This window comes from Anabrus simplex, chromosome 2 (assembly GCF_040414725.1).
Source record: "Anabrus simplex isolate iqAnaSimp1 chromosome 2, ASM4041472v1, whole genome shotgun sequence".
Classification (NCBI taxonomy): domain Eukaryota; kingdom Metazoa; phylum Arthropoda; class Insecta; order Orthoptera; family Tettigoniidae; genus Anabrus; species Anabrus simplex.
In genome coordinates, this window is record NC_090266.1 from 3,456,986 (window position 1) to 3,477,738 (window position 20,753).

Below are 20,753 nucleotides of genomic sequence, written 5' to 3' on the forward strand. Positions count from 1 at the left end.
AATTCCTAATTAGTATATTGTGTGCCTAAAAATGTCATCCTATCGTCTCTTCAGTGAGGGCATATAACGCAATTGTCAGGAACGGCATCCGATTATAAAAGAACGATCCTGACATTATTTATCTACTGTAAGAGTGTTGACGTCAGGAAGGGCATCCGGCAAATGAGGAGGGAAGGTGATTTGACCGTTAAACTTAGCCAGATGTGGAGGAGGATGGAAGAGCATCTGTCCGTTAAACTAGGCCAGATGAGGAGGAGGGAAGGGGATCAGACTGTAAAAATCTACGCCAGATGTGGAGGAGAAGGGAAGGATATCTGACCTTAAATAATGGGCAGAATATGGCGACTGTAGGGATAGGCCAATCAAAAATGGCCCAATTGGGCCAATATGGCAACTGTGAGGATGGGCCCATAAACATGGCGTCCGTGAGGAGGGAAGGACCATCTGACAGTGAAACTGAGTCCAAGATGGCGACCATGTAGTTAGCCCCTAAACAATGGCGACTGTGAGTGGGAAGGGCATCTTAGAGTAAAACTGGGTCCATGATGACAACTGTGTATTTAGGCCCTTCCATAATGGTGCCTGTGAGGGGGAAGGGCTTCTGACCGTAAACCTGGGCCCAAGATATCGACACTGTAGATAGGCCCCTTCAAAATATCGCTGGGAAGGGCATCTGACCGTTAAACGGGTCCAAGTGGTGACTGTATAGTTAGACCCCTCCAAATTGGCGTCTGTGAGGAGGTAAGGGCATATTACCGTAAAACGGGGCCCCAAAATGGCGACTATGTAGTTAGGCCACTCCGAAATAGTGCCGGGATTGGCATCTGACCGCAAACCTAAGCCCTGTGAGGTGAGGCCCCTCCAAGATGGCCCCACGGAGATTGTGCCAGGAAGGCCATCTGAACTAGAGTAAGTATAGGAAGGGCATCTGACCCTAAAACCAGGCACTGTGAGGTTAGGCCCCGCCAAGATGGAGACTTTGAGGGTAGGCTTGTTCTCGTACTCAAAATACTCGAATCCCCATTGCCCTACTGCTCAACTAGGGGTCAATCACCTCGGGTCAGATCCCCCTTCGGTACACTACTAGGGGGCATTGACCTCGGGTGTTGACTCAGCACAAATAATTCTGACGCATATTTAGAACATGCATTGCCTTACAGGTAAAGGCCAGATGCCCTTCCTATACTTACAGGACCTAGTTTTACGGCCAGTTAAAAATTCTTAGCGTTATATGAAATAATTGTGTACAATATTCAATATACACTAGATTTTACATAAAGACTGATCTGTATATTTTTACCAAGAAATTGAACTACACAATAATAACAATCGTTAAGAAACTTCATAATTACAGTGAGATTACTACTGCTTTGTACATTTATGTGTAACAGATTCAATTTCTATATCAGAACTTGGAATGATGTGTAGCGCATTCATTTTACAGTTCCTGAACTTTGGAGTTTTACAAAGGTGTTTCATGAGTTGGTGCACGACCTGGAGACGAAGGTACAGAAAACACAGGATAACTTAGAAAAAATGTGCCTACGAATGGAACCATGGCATAAAACAGCTATGTTTCAGCGGAAGGATGGAAAGCGGGATACCTTTATGGACCCAAGTGAGCGTGTGAAACCAAGAAGGGCTAGGTGAGTTATAATCACCACTGTACCATTTCCTATTATAAGTGACCACAGGTCAGATCATTTTTACCCCTGTCTTTGCAACAGGTACTCAGAAGTGAGAGCAGCAGGTGATGATATCCATCATCTTCTTAAAGCCAATATGAAGCTCTTTGGTTACGATGAAGACGCTGACTCATCCCGCTGGCGAAATTACGTCGAATTTGTTGATAGCCTTGTGTGTGTATCGTTGCTCCGCTCGCTAGGATGCAGGTACTCTGATGAAATAATATATCACAACTATTGTATACAACTGTGCTTTCTATAATATTGGAAATTGTTTCAGCCTCACATACATTGTGGAGAATATGAGTGAGATGCCGCCACTGTTTGTGGTGAACATGGAGCTACATGAGCCTAAAGTCGTATATGTGCCATCACTCAATCGAGGTCATCCACAAGGATTTATTCATTTAGTGGACAGTATGATAAACGATATAATCGCAATGGCCAGTCTTATACCGAGAGTATCCCTAACAAAAGTTGCTGTAAATTATGAGGTAAGATTTGATCGTTTTTCGGGATGTTACAAATAATATTAAGTTGTTACTGACCTGGAAGGCCTGCTCCTCTACAATATCACTAGTGATTTCTAAAGTACAAAATAACAGGGTTGCAATGATTCGTGTATGCTTGACCGTTTCATTCAAATAAATGAAAATAATTCATACCATAGATCTTAGAAAGTGTTGACTAGCAATCAGATATAGTTTCCGGAACTTGTGACCACCCATTGAAGCTCTCCGTTCAAGCGGCCAAACTTCTTCCATGATACATCTGGTCTCCTTTATTGTACCACTAATTACAACATTTGCCTTCGGGAACCTTTACATAGTCGAGATCATTAGATCATATATGTTCCCCATTTTATATTCAGTTGTCCTTAAGTAAGTAGTTTCTACGTGTTGAATTACTACTTCTTCATTGCCGCCACATTCGTCCTCTACTTGCCTATTCAAATGCTCCGCTCGAATTCCCGGCAAGCACATCACTTTCACTGAACTATGTTCCTGTCCTCTATAGAATCGCCTATCACCACACAATATTCTCCACAGATGAATGAGTGCCTACATTTCACATATACTTATCAGATTTGCTTCACTTAACTCCCGCTGTCACTTGCGTCATGCGATCATTATCTTACCACACCTGAAATGAAGCCACATTCCACACGTATCATACATATCACCAGATGTCAAGTTCCTTTTACATCCACTACACTTCACTTTCACGTTAACTACCTCTCCAGAAGCTGGTTGAACAGGACCCGGGTTTAACTTGTACTTACGAAATACCATAAGGAAAGAAATATAATTAACTCAGCAATTTAATCACTTGGTGGCATTTAAGAAACAAATATAAATTCCTTCACACAGACTTTAGTTCGGACAGGTAAACACGAAAAATCCTTTCAGTCCCCTGAAGGTAAAAAGGAGTTATAAAATCCAAAATACCACAAGGTCAATGAAATATGGGGGCAAGTTTGCGCACGGGAACAAAGGATTTACCCATGACCTGATCTCCAACTTTTAAATTGGTGGTTTTCCGTCCAGCTCATACCTAACATTTATGCTCTTAAGAGAGGCCTCAAGATTATTCCTAGCTTTCCTCCAATGATCCCGGGTATTCTCTGGATATATTGTCTCTGATAATAGCTCATAAATGTAGTAGGGAAAGACCGATTCTAAATCAACGTGTCAAAATTTCTTGCTCTGGTTCAGCACCCGAGATCATTGACTCCTGTTAGTTCTGTTCTGTCGCGAGGTCAGGTGGTTAACGGGTTTTGCGTACGAGAGCAAGCCTAACCTCACAGTTGCCATTTTGGAGGGGATTAACCTCAGAGACGCTATTTTAGGGGGAGGCCAGTTTTACGGCCAGATGTCCTTCCCGACTTAGTTTTGTGGCTAGATGCCCTTGCCTACTTGGGCTCAGTTTTACGGTCAGCTGGCATTCCCTTCGCTTCTGGCCGAGTTTTACGCCTAGATGCCCTTCCCCTCTTTGGACACAGTTTTACGGTCTGATGCCCTTCCCTACGCTTCATGTGGCCCAGTTTTTACTGACAGATGCCCTTCCCTCTTTCGCTTCCTCATCATCCTAACAGTGTACTCCTCCTGGTATGGGCCAGTTTTACGTCCAGATCCACTTCGCTCCTCCTCATCTGCCTAGTTTTACGGTTAGATGCTCATTCCTCCTCCTCACCATCATCCTAGTAGTGTAATCCTCCTGATCTGGCTCAGTTTTACGGTGAGATGACATTCCCTCCTCCTGATCTGGCCCAGTTTTACGGTAAGATGCCCTCTCTTCCTCCAACACATCATCCTTGTAGTGTACTCCTCCTGATCTGGCTCAGTTTCTTGGTCAGATGCCTTTACCTCCTTCTCAATTGGCCCAGTTTTACAGTCAGATGCCCTTTCCTCTTCTTCATCCTAGTAGTGGTCTCCTCCTGATTTAGCCCATTTTACTGTTAGATGCCCTTCCCTCCTCCTTATTTGACAACTCCGGCACAGTTGGACAACTAAGTCGAGATGCGTTTTAGGACGAGAAGGAAGAGGAGGGCCGTGTATGAGGTGAGGCAAAGGTTTACGACGGGAAGGCGAGCATCTCGACCGTAAAACTAGGCCAGATGAGGAGGAGGGAAGGGCATCTGACCGTAAAACTGTGCTAAGTCGGAAAGAGTACAGTACTAGGATGATGATGTGGGAAGGCATCAGACCGTGAAATTGGGCCCTCCAGGTTAGGACCCTCCATGTACGCGAAATATGCGAAGAGGGAAGTGCATCTGACCGCAAAACTTGGTCAGACCAGGAGGAGTACACTACTAGGACGATGAGCAGTAGGGGAGGGCATTTAAATTAAACTGGGCCAAATAAGGAAAGGGAAGAGCACCTAACAATAAAACTAGGCCAGATGAGGAGGAGGGAAGGTGATCTGACCATAAAACTGGGCCAGACCAGGAGGAGTATACTACTAGGAAGATAAGGAGGAGGGAAGGACATGTGACCTAAAAACAGGGTCAGATGGCGAGGAGAGAAGGGCATCTGACCGTAGAACTGTGTCAAGTTGGAAAGAGTACAGTACTAGGATGATAATGATGAGGAGCGAAGGTCATCAGACTGTCAAATTGGGCCCCTCATGGTTAGGACAGGCCACGTACGCAAAATCCGTGAAGAGGGAAGTGCATCTGACCGCAAAACTGGGACCAAGTAGGGAAGGGCATCTAGCCGTAAAACTAGGTCAGAAGAGGAGGGAAGGGCATCAGACCATAAAACTGTGCCCTCCGTCTTAGGCCCCTCCAAAATGGCGACTGTGAGGTTAGCCTTGGTCTCATACGCAAAATCCGCGAATAGTGAACGGCATATGACCGTAGAACTGGGAGCAAACGGGGAAGGACATCTAGCCGTAAAACCTGGTCGGGAAGGGCATCTCGCCGTAAAACTGGACCCTCTCTAAAATTATGTGTGAGAGGTTTGGCCCTCGAAAATTGCGTCTGTGAGTTTACCATAGCCATACTACTCAGCTAGGAGTCAATGACCTATGGTAAGAACGCCTTAGCCATACTGCTAGGGTTCAATGGCCTCGGATGCTGACTCAGCGCAAAAATGCTGACGCGGTGATTTAGGATCGGCCTTGCCCTACTGCTCATAAATAGACCACACATTTCACGAAGGTGTGTTTGGGATAAACTTGAACCTAAGAGAAATTGACGCGAACTCGTGGGACTCATGAACGACCGAATTAAAAGCTAAAGATAACCAATGCGAGAATGATCTCGATGCCCTTGTGTGCAAGCTTAACCAAACAGATTCAAAATTCTACATCAGGGTAATCGCATAACAGCGCAAATCTCGGATTCGGCTCAAGGCATAACCTCAGAGGATCATTAACTTTACAGACCCAAGCTCGATGGCTAAGGAGGTTAATCGCATAAGAGTGCACGCTTAACATCGCATGCTTGGATTCGATCCCAGGCTTAAGTTAACCGTTGTAATAGGCTAGGTGAATGATATAAATGATTATTTTTGGGCCTAATTATCAGGGGCTCACACCTAATGACTTATTAGTTTTATCAAGGTAAACTTCGGGAACTGCTGGAAAAGGTTAATAGGCAAGATGGCTGCAATGAGCTCTTATGACGCTAGATTCGAGGACTTACGTTAGGAGCTCACAACTTGTAACTTCGAGTTGGACTCCCTGGCTAACCCTTCACCCACAGACCTCATAGATAGTCTCGCAGACTACAGTTCCACTCCTTGGAGAAATTTAACATTATAGGCTCGTGTTCGACATCGCCTGAAATAGTTTAGTAGTAACTGTTTTCTGAGTTTTAGTTGTAGTGTTCAATTCTTTTAGGCTTCAGCTAATTCTTCTGTTGGATGGGAACTCTATTCTCTTCCATAGCCTCTTGCACTTATTGCCCATCCCTGAGTCCTTTGCAACTGATACAGCCAACCCACGAGCCAAAAGAATTAAAAGTCAATATCACCGACGCGACCGAGAATTGAACTACGTAGGACTGAACTAGCATGTTATCTATTTAAGTGTACGCTGAGAGCTTTGGCGCAATTCAAACACCCAACCCCCGAGCCAAAGGAATTAAAAGTTGAAATGACCTATCCGACTAACAATCGAAACTGGTACTTCCTTGGAGTGGGAAAGCAACAGATAGGGAAACTGCCACCTGGGCGACTGCCCTAAATGCAGATCAGTATTGATTGATTGAAGGCTAGCATGCTAATTAGGTAGTCGCTCGCTAAACGTTTGGGTTCAATTTAACGAATCACTTCTTTCCTCTCTTAAAATTTAAATGTAACTGATCCGACGATTGCCTACGTGCAGTAACCTTCTAAGACAGGAAGTTTAAAGTAATGGCATTTTGGTGAGAAGTTGTATATATTGGCTCGGCATGGCATGATGGCATTTGCTGGGATGCGCTAGTGAGTGGCTCGCAGTTCCAAGAGCTCTGTATTATCTTAGTGATAAAGTAGTCAATATTTGTGTAAATTTATCAGTTTTGTGTGAGTGTGATACGTTTTGTTCCACAAATATTGGTGTTTAGTGGTTTTTCGTAGTAATTGAGATCAGTGCTATTTATCTGCATCGTTACACTGAGTATTTCTAAAATGAGTGTTCCAGATCTTAGAATCCTTTACGATTTTAGCTCTTTAGCAGTTGTGTCTTTTAGCCGTTTAGAGCACTTCAGTTCTTCTGCATTTTTGTCCATTAGCCCCTTTGGCTTTTAGCCGCTTAGTCTTTTATCCCTTCTGCGCATTTGAACTTTAGACTTTTCCCTTTAGTGCCCATTAGCCGCTCCGTTCGAATTCAGCATTTTACTGCCATTTAGCTCTTCTGGGCTTTAGCCTTTTAGCCCTTTCGCCCTTTAGCCGTTTAGGACTTTGATGAAACTTTAGCTCTTTTGCCTTTTAACCCTTTAGTTTACTGAAGCCATCTAGTCGCCTATAGCCCGTTCGCACTTTTCGTGCCCTTTTACCCTTCAAACGTTTAGCCCTTCAGCATTTAATTGTCATTTAGCCCTCTATACCCTCTTCCCTTTAGACCTTTGTTGCCCTTTAGCCCTGTTACCTCTTAGTGCCATTCATTCCTTTATTCCCCTCATTAATATGATTACCCCGATGAAGGTCATTCCTTATATTAACACGCAGGTACTTGCAGTGTATCCCATTAGGTACTGTCACCCCATCAACGCATTAATTAAAACTGAAAGGACTTTCCCTCTTGGAGAAATTACCAACTTGATTTTAATCCTATTGGTATTCATACCATTGTCTGTTATCCATCTCACAACATGGCTTAAATATCCCTGCAGTCGCCCACAATCCTGCAACATAATTATTACAGTAGAACACCATCCGCAAATAGCTTTACCTGTGAATCCAGTTCTTTAATAATATCATTTATATGAAATAAAACACAATGATCCATTAATTATTAATCCCTACAGGATCAGATAATACTTCGCGTACTCTAATTCGCTGCGTTATATTTTATAGAAATGCAGCCACCACATTTTTCTAGTCCAATAACCCTCATTTTCGTCAGTAAACTCCCATTATCTACCGTATCAAAAGCCTTCGATAGGTAAATAGCGATATATTCATATTCTGTACCATTAAAGCCAGGGTAAGAATAGCCTTGAGTCGAACACGTGCCTATTAGGTTATGCATGACGGCTTGTCCGTAGTAACAGTGCCTGTTAGGTTAACCTTCCAGACTTGGTCATCGAACTATGGCCTTTAAATTGAAGGCCCTTTAAGTGTAAGCCTGGAGTCCGAACTGCTTCCTGTAAGGTTAAACCTGCACCATAGCCAGCGTAACGTGTTGTGAGGTTAAAGGTGACTACTTAGCCAGCCGTCCATATTTCAAATGACGGCACCCAGCGTAGGAGGCTTCCCCCAGCGGCCAGCGGAGGGTGGAGGCCGCTAAAGCCTCAAAATACACTACGATACGCTGTTGTAGTTAAAATAATACGCCCTAAGCTCATTAAAATATACCTACATTTTATACTCTCCCTGAAAACCTGCAGCCTGTCGGAGAAAAGGAGTATCAGCACTTCGCCAAGCCCTGCAATATCAAACGCACTGGCAGTTGGGCCCGAAATCCTGAGTAAGATTCATGTCCTGATGCCGCTGTTGGTTTCATGCACGTCGCTGTATTTAGAATACTCCCAAAGCGAGAACCAACCACATTTCCACCTGGTCAAATGTACGCGTTATCGTGTTCTTCGCGGTGGTGTTTTAATTCCGGCCAGAAACACGATGCGATATTTTTCAGTGGCCTCGTACACCGACTTGTGTTCTAATTCTCAATGTCCCATGGATGACGCCCTTCCCCACTCTCCTGAGCAACCAATCGCACCATTTTCTTACACTGTTCCACACATTCCCCTAATACGTCAGTATATCAGCTGCTACCATTCTGGTTGACAGTTTTAATGGCTAACAGTGTATATTCGGGATGCTAAGGCTAAAGTTGTATGTATGTATGTTACAGACGGAAATGAAGAATCACCATGATATTGTGAATATGAAACGTGAGATACTTGACGAAGTCCAGCTTGTTACTCGAGATGTGAGTATTACTTATCTAATTAAAATATAACTGTTACAATTTGTGGAATTATTATGACGTAACTTGAGGATATTGCTCTATGACCGTCAATATGTGCAAAACTGCGTCATCCAGGTTCACCTGCGCCTCACTACAGCATCATGATGCAGTCCGTTTTCCAAATAAATGGCACACTAATTCATGTTGATATGAAAAACTATGAGTTTTGTAATATCAGTAACCAGGAAGTGTCAAAAAGTAATTATTTTAACCTAGCATATTGCAAAGCACCAGCAACGATTGAATATGCTGGGTTCGTGCATGTGAAGGGGAGTATGAATTGTGTTGAAAGCCCGGATGCTGGTCGCCGCTAGTACAAAATACGCATGACAAAGGTGCCAAAGTCACCAACTTGTCATTTTGCTTCGTTCGTATCCAGTAGGCTTTGACATGCCTTCTCCTTGGCAGAGAGAATAATGTCTTCACGTTGATGCAGAGAAGAACGTCGCTAACGCTGTTAACGGGAGTCAATGTGTTGTGATATATGTCCCAAGTAACCGATCGTCCTTGATGTGGGCGGCCGCACAGAACAATAATTTTTAACATTTCCCCGCAGAGAAACCTTTGGCAGGCAGGAAACCCCGAGAATCCATAGATGTTGCGCAAAGTGGGAAAAATGTGAACATTCAAATCCACGACGGGGAATAGAGTTATAGGATACCATGCAAGGATCATCTAGTTAACAGGACTGCTCGTGTCAGGTGGGTACCCGGTTTGGCCTCGACATCAATAAACGTGATTTCTTATTACCGACGAATTTCGCGTCGGTATGCAAATTGATGAAAGTATAATTCCAATAAAAGGGGATCAGAAGATCTTTGGAAAGAGTTATTCGTATCCAGCGTCACAAACAGATCGGTGGTTTCACACTGTGCTGAATCATCGTAATGAACTGGTGCCTATCGAAGGGGATATGACGGCTTAGGTTTACATACCCAACATTCCCCAACGCACCATTTGTCCTTCGGTAGGGACAGGCCAATAACATTTCGTCATAAGAATGAGGAGATTTGTGCAGTTTTATAATGATATTCGTTTTGTGTCTAATTTGGTTGTACCAGACTGAGTTATCGTGGGAAGGAAACAATACTGAACATAGAGGACAGTTGTTTAACAGTAAGTCCTCATGACGATCGAGAACGTCGGGTAAGGCTACTAAGTGCATGATATGTTTACCTATGCAGCTGCACGACGAACGGATTCTACGTGAGATTCCTATCCAAATAACACCAATGAAATGAAGTCAGTTAACCGTTGCATACATATGGCTTTCTCACAAAATCATTCCATCAGCGGTACATCAGAAACTTAATCAGAATCAATTAAATTTATTCCGCTTCATATGTTCAGGGAGTTGTCATCAGGGTGTACACCAATTTGCACTACATCATTGAACAATGTCCTGGGGCACTATTCTCGGGTTGACACTGGTGTGCCCTAGGCACCAGCAATGTAGTCTCCTCTCGCATAAAGTAACACGTGTGGCGTCTTGAATCCCTTGGCGTTAAGTAGTAAGGCATGGTACGTTCTTGATCTCTTGTTGTTTTGCGTGTGCGGCTCACCTGCTACTGAACATTTTCCACAATCTGGAGACAACGTATTGATTCACGTGAGCAACATGGTCAACGTGAACATGTTTCATGTTCTTTTGCATCAAAGTGAATGATTGCGATTCGATCTGCCATAGGTAGCGTATGACGAGGCATTTTAGTGCGCACAGTATAGAAGCAAGTCTCACCGACAACCCTATCTGTACGTCACTGCAACTCTAGTGTATTGGAGTGCTTTAAAATTCATGAGTCGAATACCACGAGCTGTAGAGAAGGCAGATTGCCATTATTATGCTAGTGGTATTCAAACGTTTTGGTTGGCGTTGGATTCATTTAACCTCCGTACTCCCGGAGTACGAGTATATTGTGATTATACCAGAAAAACCAAATGGGTGTTGGTGTATGTCGAATCATCCTCCGCAGATTATCCCACTTGCTTAAGGTCCCTGAACGCTCTGATATGTAGCCGGGGCTTTAAGGTCTTGACACCACTGGATTATCAAGTGAAAATGCCACCTAGCGGTCGCTGGGGTAACTGGCCAGCAGCTAAAATCTGTTCCCCAATAATAACAATGAGGCAAGTCATCACTCGACCTTCGGAGTAAACTGGGTCATTGCTTAAGGATAGTCTTTTTATTCGAGCAGGCAACGTGGCAAGCCTTTACAAGACAGATGGAGTCAGTGAATTTACGAGGTTACCATGGTCTAGCAACGATATATATATACGAGTGTAATTATTAATACAAAACCTACTACTGACTATACGCCCTGCTAGTGCAAAACATTGAAGTGAATGTGTGGATTTGGAAACAAAATTATAAATACGTGTAATGCAGCATAAGTAAGCATTTTTACATACCTGATCAATGGGAGGCACAAATTGAATGAATAGTTCGCTGTGAACTGGTAGGAAAATGTAAATCTTCCAGAGTATGATCCTGAAGCTGAAGGTAAGGGATATCCCGGCAAAACGCCTCTCCTAAGTGGTACTAGCCTAACTTTTAAGTGGTTACTTTCACTTCGTGTTTGATTCCTTTTCTGTATTGAGGAAACCAGGGAAGGAACGTTCGAGGGATCTGCGGAAATTTCCAATGATCTTCTAAGACACTTGCGGCCTACTTTTTCGAAGGCTCTGTGAATGTCAACAAAAAATATCGTAACATGACTTCTATTCTTATTCGTACATTTAAATATCGTTTGTAATAATGATTTGCCCAGTATTGTGCCAGGTGAATTTGTGTAATATATTTGGTGTTCATTAAGCACTGAAAATTATTAGTGATCACGAAGCTATTTTTGTCGTAGTTAAAAATAAATGTTAAAGAAAGGATGGTGTTAACATTAGGGCCACTAGGCAGTACCATATGGCTGATAATACAGTCATGAGGGAGTTTTTAAAAAGTAATTATGATCGCAGGAACATGGTAAATAAGAATGTAAACAGACTCTGGGATGGGTTTAAAGTAATGGTTGAGGAATGTGAAAATAGGTTTGTTCCTTTAAAGGTGGTAAGGAATGGTAAGGATCCACTATATTATAACAGAGAAGTAAAGAGATTAAGAAGGAGGTGTAGACTGGAAAGAAGTAGAGTTAGAAATGGCTATGGAAGTAAGGAGAAGTTGAAGGGACTTACTAGGAATTATAATCTAGTAAAGAAGTCAGCTAAGGATAACATGATGGCAAGCATAATTGGAGGCCACACTAATTTTAGTGAAAAATGGAAGAGTAGGTATAGATACTTTAAGGCAGAAACAATATCCAAGAAGGACATTCCAGGAATCATTAATGAACAAGGGGAGTGTGTACGCTAGGATCTTCAAAAGGCAGAAGTATTCAGTCAGCAGTATATAAAGATTGTTGGTTACAAGGATAACGTACAGATAGAGGAGGTGACTAATACTGAAGAAGTATTAAAATTTACCTATGATAACAATGACATTTACAGTAAGATACAAAAGTTGAAAACTGGAAAAACAGCTGGAATTGATAAGGTTTCGGGGGATGTACTAAAGACAATGGGTTGGGACGTAGTACCTTATCTGGAGTACATGCTCCATTATTGTTTGCATGAAGGAACAAAATGAATGTAGAGTTGCTATAGTAGCCCCTGTATATAAAGGAAAGGGTGACAGACATAATGCTGAAAATTACAGGCCAGTCAGTTTGACATGCACGGTATGTAAGCTTTGGGAAAGAATTCTTTCTGATTATATAAGACATGTGTGCAAAATTAATAACTGGTTTCATAGAAGGCAGTTTGGGTTTAGGAAAGGTTATTCGACTGAAGCTCAGCTTGTAGGATTTCAGGAAGATGTAGCATATATCCTGGATTCAGGAGGTCAATTGGACTGTATCGCGATTGACCTGTCTAAGGCATTTGATAGGGTAGATAATTGGAGACTACTGGCAAAAATGAGTGCAATTGGACTTGACAAAAGAGTGACTGAATGGGTGGCTCTGTTTCTAGAAAAGGGAACTCAGAGAATTAGAGTAGGTGAAGCTTTATCTGTCCCTGTAAAAATTAAAAGGGGAATTCCTCAAGGCAGTATTATTGGATCTTTATATTTTTTATATATATATCAATGATATGTGTAAAGAAGTGGAATCAGAGAAAAGGCTTTTCGCAGATGATCTTATTCTGTACAGAGTAATAAATAAATTATAAGGTTGTGAGCAACTGCAAAATAACCTTGATAATGTTGTGAGATGGACAGTAGGCAATGGTATGATGATAAATGGTGATAATAGTCAGGATGTGAGTTTCAAAAATAGGAAAAGTCCTCTCAGTTTTAATTACTGCGTTGATGGGGTAAAAGTTCCTTTTGGGGATCATTGTAAATACCTAGGTATTAATATAAGGAAAGATCTTCATTGGGGTAATCATATAAATATGATTGTAAATAAAGAGTACAGATCTCTGCACATGGTTATGAGGGTATTTAGGGGTTGTAGTAAGGATGAAAAGGAGAGAGCATATTTGTCTCTGGTGAAACCCCAACTACAGTATGGTTCCAGTGTATGGGACCCTTACCAGGATTACTTGATTCCGGAACTGGAAAAAATCGAAAGAAAAGCAGCTCGATTTGTTCCGGGGCGATTTCCGACAAAAGAGTAGCGTTACAAAAATGTTACAAAATTTGGGATGGGAAGACTTGCGAGAAAGGAGACGAGCTGATCGACTAAGTGATATGTTCCGAGCTGTCAGTGGAGAGATGGCGTGGGAGGACATCAGTAGACGAATAAGTTTGAGTGGTGTCTTTTAAAGTAGGCAATATCACAATATGAAGATAAAGGTGGAATTCAAGAAGACAAGTCGGGGCAAATATTCGTTTATAGGAAGGGGAGTCAGGGATTGGAATAACTTACCAAGAGAGATGTTCAATAAATTTCCAATTTCTTTGAAATCATTTAGGAAAAGGCTAGGAAAACAAGAGATAGGGAAACTGCCACCTGAGCGACTGCCCTAAATGTAGATCAGTAGTGATTTTAAAAATGGTCAACGTCTTATTAATCTATTGAATCTTTCAACAATAGAAGCTTTTAATTCTGTATATGTTGAATAATGATAAATTTTATATTTTTCATTATTTCAGAAAATTCTTCATTAAAATTCTTTACGCTTCTCAGTTTTCAGATTTTTTGGAATTCTATATTTTAAAATAGTTTCAAAAGCTTTGAGAATATTTTTACTACTTTTAACTTCAACAGGAACAACCGAAGAATATTTTAAAAAATAACATCTATAACTGTTAATAAATATATATATATATATATCATTTATTACCTTCAGAAATACCTTTTAAATTTCCAGAATCCATTTCTACCAAATCGGGTTGCCAAAGATCATAGATTCATGAGTTATAAATTTTTGGTATGGAAATATTTTTCTCATGGGTTTATTAATTTCATTTATTATTTCTTCTTTTATACTTAAATTTTATAATTTTTTACAAATTTGTCTTTTTATTTCCACATTCTGAGCATAAACCTTCAATTCTAGTTCGTCCACATTGAGTCGTAATTCTATTAGGAAGAACTGTTTCAGAATTTTTTTTGCATTTCAAACCCCAAATATGAGCATGCATTTATTAAGAAATAAATATAATATAATTATTTAAACATAACTTCATCGGTATGTATAGTTTCCTTCCTTGTAGCTCTATACATTATTATCTCTCCAAAAGTAATAATTGTAGAATATGAAAGAAAAATTTTAATACTATCACCAAATCTAAATATAATTGTAATGTTTGCACTAACATTAACTGGCTCATTTACAATTAAAGGTTTTCAGTTTGTTTTCTTGGATTATATTATATTATATTATATTATATTATATTACATTATATTATATTATATTATATTAATATAACCACATTAATATCGATCTGGAAAAGTTCGATCAGGACACCAAACCAAAATAATTATTTTTCTTATGTCTACTTCATAAAAAGTGTGCTGGATATTTCTGTATCATCTATTGTAAAATGTTTATTTATTTCAATTTTATCCAACACTTTTCTATTTATTATATTTATATTTGTTGACAAACTATCTATTTCTTTTCTTATGGGTGCTATTAACGTTTTTGTACATAGTCTTGAAATGTTTTTCAATTTCTTCTTTCGTGTAAATATCCCTTGGTATATTTTCTTTTAAATCTTTAATAGTTTTTTCCAAGACATCACTTGTGTAATATTTTTCTAATCCTTTTTAGCATTTTTGTAACAAGTTTCTAAACATACTTTTATTTGTTTATAATTAATAGCAACATTATCTTCAACACCGTCACCAATATTTCTTAATATCTTTTCAATCCATAATATTCCTTAGTATACCAGATATTATTTTTGAATTATTCATCAAATTTCGTCTTTAGATAACAAATCCTTAATTTTATTATCTACATCTCTCTTTTCAGAAATATTATCATCTGTAGGTTTTATAGATTCTAATATTCTTTAGGATTCATCATGAAATTTCTTTCTAGGTACCAAATCTTTCATTTTGTATGTACATCTGTATTTTTAAAAATATTATTATTAGTATTATTTATTCATTCTGATATTGTGTTGTATTCTTTATAAAAAAGTATTTTGATAACAATGGCTTAATTTTATCCTCTAAATCTCGTGTTATAATATTATCAGCATCTTTAATTTTATTTTCGAATATATCCATTTATTTCTTTTATAATGTCATTAAAGTTGTTACTTTCTGAAACTGTTCTATAACAAAAATACACAAATGACCACACATATCTTGATCAAAATTTTCAATTCTTCGTGTATCATCAAACAAATTATTTGAACGTAGGTAATTAACTAATTGTTTAGGTATATTACCTCCAAATGAATCAAAAACAAATTTTTCATTACTTATCTTAAACAATCCAGTCAGCACTGACATGATCAGAAATATCTAAATTAACAATTTCTGATTCAAATATTTTTGGTTTAGATGGTAATTCGTCAATCACAAAAATATTTCTAAAATATGTTATTTTTAATTCTTTAACTAATTGTTCTAAATCAAAATTACTCAGTGGTTTATTATATCTTTTAATTATTTTTCAATATCTTTACAAGTTTGTCTTCTATCTCCACAAACTTTTAACTATTTCCAAATTATGTATTTTCTGTTCAATTAGTTGTGCCCCATTTTTTGTTTATTATGAACCGAAGTTCCAATTCCTGCTGCTCCAAGAGCTAATACTCCAAGAGCTTCTAATGCCTCAATTAAAATTGGTAAATATCCTCCTTCGTGTTTTGTTCATCCAGAACCATCCTGTTTATTTTTAGATAATCATGTATTTGTTTTACAATTGATATAGCCGATGTTAATAACAAACTTCCATCTATTTTATTTTTTGTTGTTTTCTGATTGTTTTGTATATCTGTTAAGTGGGCATCTAAAAAGTTATTCGTTTTTAATCTTCGGTTGAGAGTTTTAGTTTAACAGCTGTAGGTGTTAACTTGTGAAAGTTTGGATTTTATAATTCCACCTTTACAATACTGTAATTGTCTTTATTAAAAATACTACATTAAATTACACTCTTGAAACATGTTTCGTCCTCTTAAGGGACATCTTCAGTCACAAATACAAATACAAAACATTAAAAATAAGGCGAGGACATGTTGACATAAGTAAATAAATGTCTTAGCATCCTGTGACGCGGCGTGATGTTGTCGTGTCAATCTTAAATTTTAAAATGTGCGGCGTGAATATGATATGAAACATGAAGTCCAATTAAAATCATAGGTTAAAACTGTTGTTCAAAACGTCGAATTGTCAATTATAAAACACCGTAAGTGGCTGTGCGAATAAAATTATGTGCATATTATACATAAAACAGTGTTGAGGTGATGCCACATTAAAATAGCTTTCTTGAGTAGGAGGTGGAGTTGTACTGATGATGCAAGTTGAACCTGATAGTGTGTTGACAATAGGAGCCTCCTTGCCCGCCCTACGTCGACCACTCCACCTCAAGTGTTAAAGCTGTAGGTGTTGCATTGCCTTTTTTTGAAACATATTTTAATCAATACTAAATCCTTTAATTTATTAAAGGAAAATATTCATATTTAAGGACATCAATCCTTTTTATCCCTTTCAATACCCATTCGTAATTTTCTTTTTCCAAACATAATTCTAGTAACAGCTGTTGCTAATCTTTCTTTTTCTGCTTGTTGTAATTTTTTATAAGCTTCATGTAATCTCAATAAGCAATATCATATTGTTTACAAGCTTCATCTAATTGATTTATTTTTTTATCCCCTCTAGCTAATCTTTCATCAAGTTTGGTAAATGGACCGCAGTACGAATGTCCTGGCAAAAGCATTTCAGGCATAGGTGAATTATTTAAAGCCCAAAAATTAATCGTTTTCCACTTTTTCTTATTTAAAAAATTAATGAGGAATGTTATAAAAAAATCTAATTAGGTATGGAATTCCTTTAGGATTATTAACAATTAATTCATTAAATTTACTCGTAAGCATCTTACTTTACCAACTCCTTTATTATCATGCGACTTATTTTCGCAAATTTTCTTCACCGTGATTAACCATTAATCTATGTATTAAATCTCTAACACATTCAATTGGTGCTTCTGAATATTATAAACCCAGATTTTGGAGGAGTGGATAGAGGTGCATATTTTTGTTTTGTATTTGTTTTTTCTGGGAGCCATATATCACTTATCAAGTAATTGTACTTTTTAGCCACACTACTTTAAGGTTTTGGATTATTCCGATCGTTATTTTGATTCATTGCGTTTGTCATTTTAAAAGTGTTTCATAATTAGTTTCGTCCTCATCAGTTTAATCATTAGAGTTTGGTAAATATTTCGATGTTAAAAATAGCATTAAGCCTTTTGTGGCTTAATATGTATACCTTTAGTTGTAATATCATCATTATGAAATTCAACTTTTGGATCACCTATAAAATAATTACGGAAATCCTCATCATAACTCACACCAAACTTAGGATCACTCATTAAAGGTAAATATTTCGTAATTATTGGTCCTAAGAGTGTAGTAGAATAATCAGTTATTTCTTTTTGAAGTTCCGATTCTAAGATTTTCTGACATTTTTTGCTGATTTCCTCATCACTAATACACAATTCATCTATAACAACGTAATCTTCAGAACTAGAAGAAAAATGCCGGTAGTCTTTATACTCATTTCTATAAGGAAAAAATTGTTTTTCAACCTCTCTATTTTCTTCTAGAACTTTAATAACATTTTCACCAATATTATCCAACTTATTCCCTCAAACATTAAGAGAATCAATAACAGGTTGATCTTTTTTTATTTCTCATATTCTGTTACAGGTTTCTTCTTCCAATTCCGACATTATTCTCTGATTTCTAAAAATGTCTTCCTGTACCGTTTCGCTTTCTTAAGAGCCTCAGCATCAAAATAAGCAAACATTATTTATTAAAAATAGTCTATGGTGGCTTATTTGAAGGGAAGGGAAGGTAACCCCACTTTTTACGCTTTTGTTAACCTTTATGTTTATGTATAAGTTTATGTTTGTTAGCGTTATGTAGAAATGTTTTAATGTTATCCCTGTATCAACCATCATTAGTTTTGCGATTCATATCAACAGTAATAAAACCAAAATCTTCATTCCAGCATTTGCTACACAAAACTTAACTTCATATCCCCAACCTCAAATTGATTTAAATTGGTATCATCTTGTCTGAATATGTTTAAAAATTTCAAATTATCTCTAACCGACTGTTTTGGTATTTTCGTATATGAAGGACTATGTGCAAGTAGGGTAGCATCCTCCTTCATGAATTTACCGAGCTCAGAACATTTTAAGCAAGCCTCGGACCTATGGGAGTAACGGAGTCCCACTACCATTTGACAGGCGAGGGACTCCTGGGAAACAACTTGGCGAACGAAATGGAATTCGATGGGGAGCTATCAATATTAACGGGACTTACGGAGGAAAGAAAGTAGAACTGGCTGAGTCAGCAAGGAGGAAGCATTTGGATGTGCAAGGAGTAAGTGATATTCGCGTAAGGGGAGATAACGTGGAAGAGATAGGAGATTATAAAGTGCACTTGACGGGTGTTAGAAAGGAAAGGGCAGAGTCTGGGGTAGGGCCGTTTATCAGGAATACCATTGCACGCAACATAGTTTCTGTTAGGCAAGTAAATGAGCGAATGATGTGGGTAGATTTCCCAGTTGGAGGAATTAGGACTAGAATGTGTCCATGTATTCACCATGTGAGGGTGCAGATGAAGATGAAGTTGACAAGTTTTATGAAGCATTGAGTGACATCGTGGTCAGGGTCAACAGCAAGGATAGAATATTGCTAATGGGCGATTTCAATGAGAGAGTTGGGAATAGAACTGAAGGATACGGAAGGGTGATTGGTAAATGCGCGGAAGGTATGGCAGATAATGGGAATGGGAAGCGTTTGCTGGACTTCTGTGCTAGTGTGGGTTTAGCAGTTACGAATACATTCTTCAAGCATAAGGCTATTCACCGCTACACATGGGAGGCTTCGAATTCAGGAAATCTGTTAGGAATGTACGCGTTTTTCGCGGATCTTTCGATGATACAGACCACTACGTGATCTGTAGTGAACTAAGTATCTCTAGGCCTAGGATAGAGAAAGTGAAATCTCTCTGCAAACGAATAAGGGTAGAACATCTCTAGGGTGAGGAAATTAGATAGAAGTACATGGATATGATTAGTGAGAAGTTTCGAACAGTGGACAGTAAGCAGGCTCAGGATATCGAAAGGGAATTGGTGGCATACGGGGATGCTGTATTAGAAACAGCAAGGGAATGCCTAGGAACGAGTGTGTGTAAAGGTGGGGAAGGGTGAACATCTTGGAGGAATGACGAAGTGAGAGAAGCTTGTAAATGTAAAAGGATGGCTTATCAGAAAAGGCTCAAAAAAGGGCCGAGGCAGACAGGGATTTGTACGTAGATGAAAGAAACAGAGCGAAACAAATAGTTGTTGAATACAACAAGAAGTCGTGGGAAGATTTTGGTAATAACCTGGAAAGGCTTGGTCAAGCAGCAGGGAAACCTTTCTGAACAGTAATAAAGAATCTTAGGAAGGGAGGGAAAAAGGAAATTAACAGTGTTTTGGGTAATTCAGGTGAACTCATAATAAATCCCAGGGAACCACTGGAGAGGTGGAGGGAATATTTTGAACATCTTCTCAATGTGAAAGGAAAGCATCCTGGTGATGTTGCGAACAGCCAAGTTCATGGGGAGGAGGAAAATGATGTTGGTGAAATTACGCTTGAGGAAGTGGAAATGATGGTATATGGACTCCATTGCCATAAAGCAGCAGGAATAGATGAAATTAGACCTGAAATGGTGATATATAGTGGGAAGGCAGGGAAGAAATGGCTTCATAGAGTAGTAAGGTTAGCATAGAATGTTGGTATGGTACCTACAAATTGGACACAATCAGTAATTGCACCTATCTATAAGCAAGGGAACAGGAAGGATTGAAATAACTATCGAGGTATTTTATTGATTAGTATGCCAGGCAAAGTATTCACTGGCATCTTGTAAGGGAGGGTGCGATCAGTCGTTGAGAGGAAGTTGGTTGAAAACCGGTATCAAATTTTTGGTATGCGGCAGGTAATTGAAAAATGCTACGAGAGGAATAGGCAGTTGTGTTCATGTCTAGTAGATCTAGAGAAACCATATGACAGGGTACAGAGGGAAAATATGTTCGCTATACTGGGGGACTATGGAATTAAATGTAGATAATTAAAATCAATCAAAGTCATTTATGTTGACAATCTGGCTTCAGTGAGAATTAATGGTAGAATGAGTTCTTGGTTCAGGGTACTTACAGCGGTTAGACAAAGCTGTATTCTTTCACCTTTACTGTTCGTAGTTTACATCGATCATCTGCTGAA

At 39.0% G+C, this 20,753-nt stretch overlaps 1 protein-coding gene across 1 annotated transcript in view; it reads left to right on the forward strand.

Annotated features, from left to right (window-relative positions):
* The window catches only part of LOC136863901 (dynein beta chain, ciliary-like), a 5,220,903-nt gene that overhangs the window by 1,204,943 nt on the left and 3,995,207 nt on the right, over positions 1-20,753 (forward strand). Inside the window, exons 16-19 of the mRNA XM_068226514.1 lie at positions 1,445-1,646; positions 1,728-1,892; positions 1,966-2,179; positions 8,688-8,765. Of these exons, the coding sequence (XP_068082615.1) occupies positions 1,445-1,646; positions 1,728-1,892; positions 1,966-2,179; positions 8,688-8,765 (659 nt within the window). The remainder of the gene's footprint in view (positions 1-1,444; positions 1,647-1,727; positions 1,893-1,965; positions 2,180-8,687; positions 8,766-20,753) is intronic.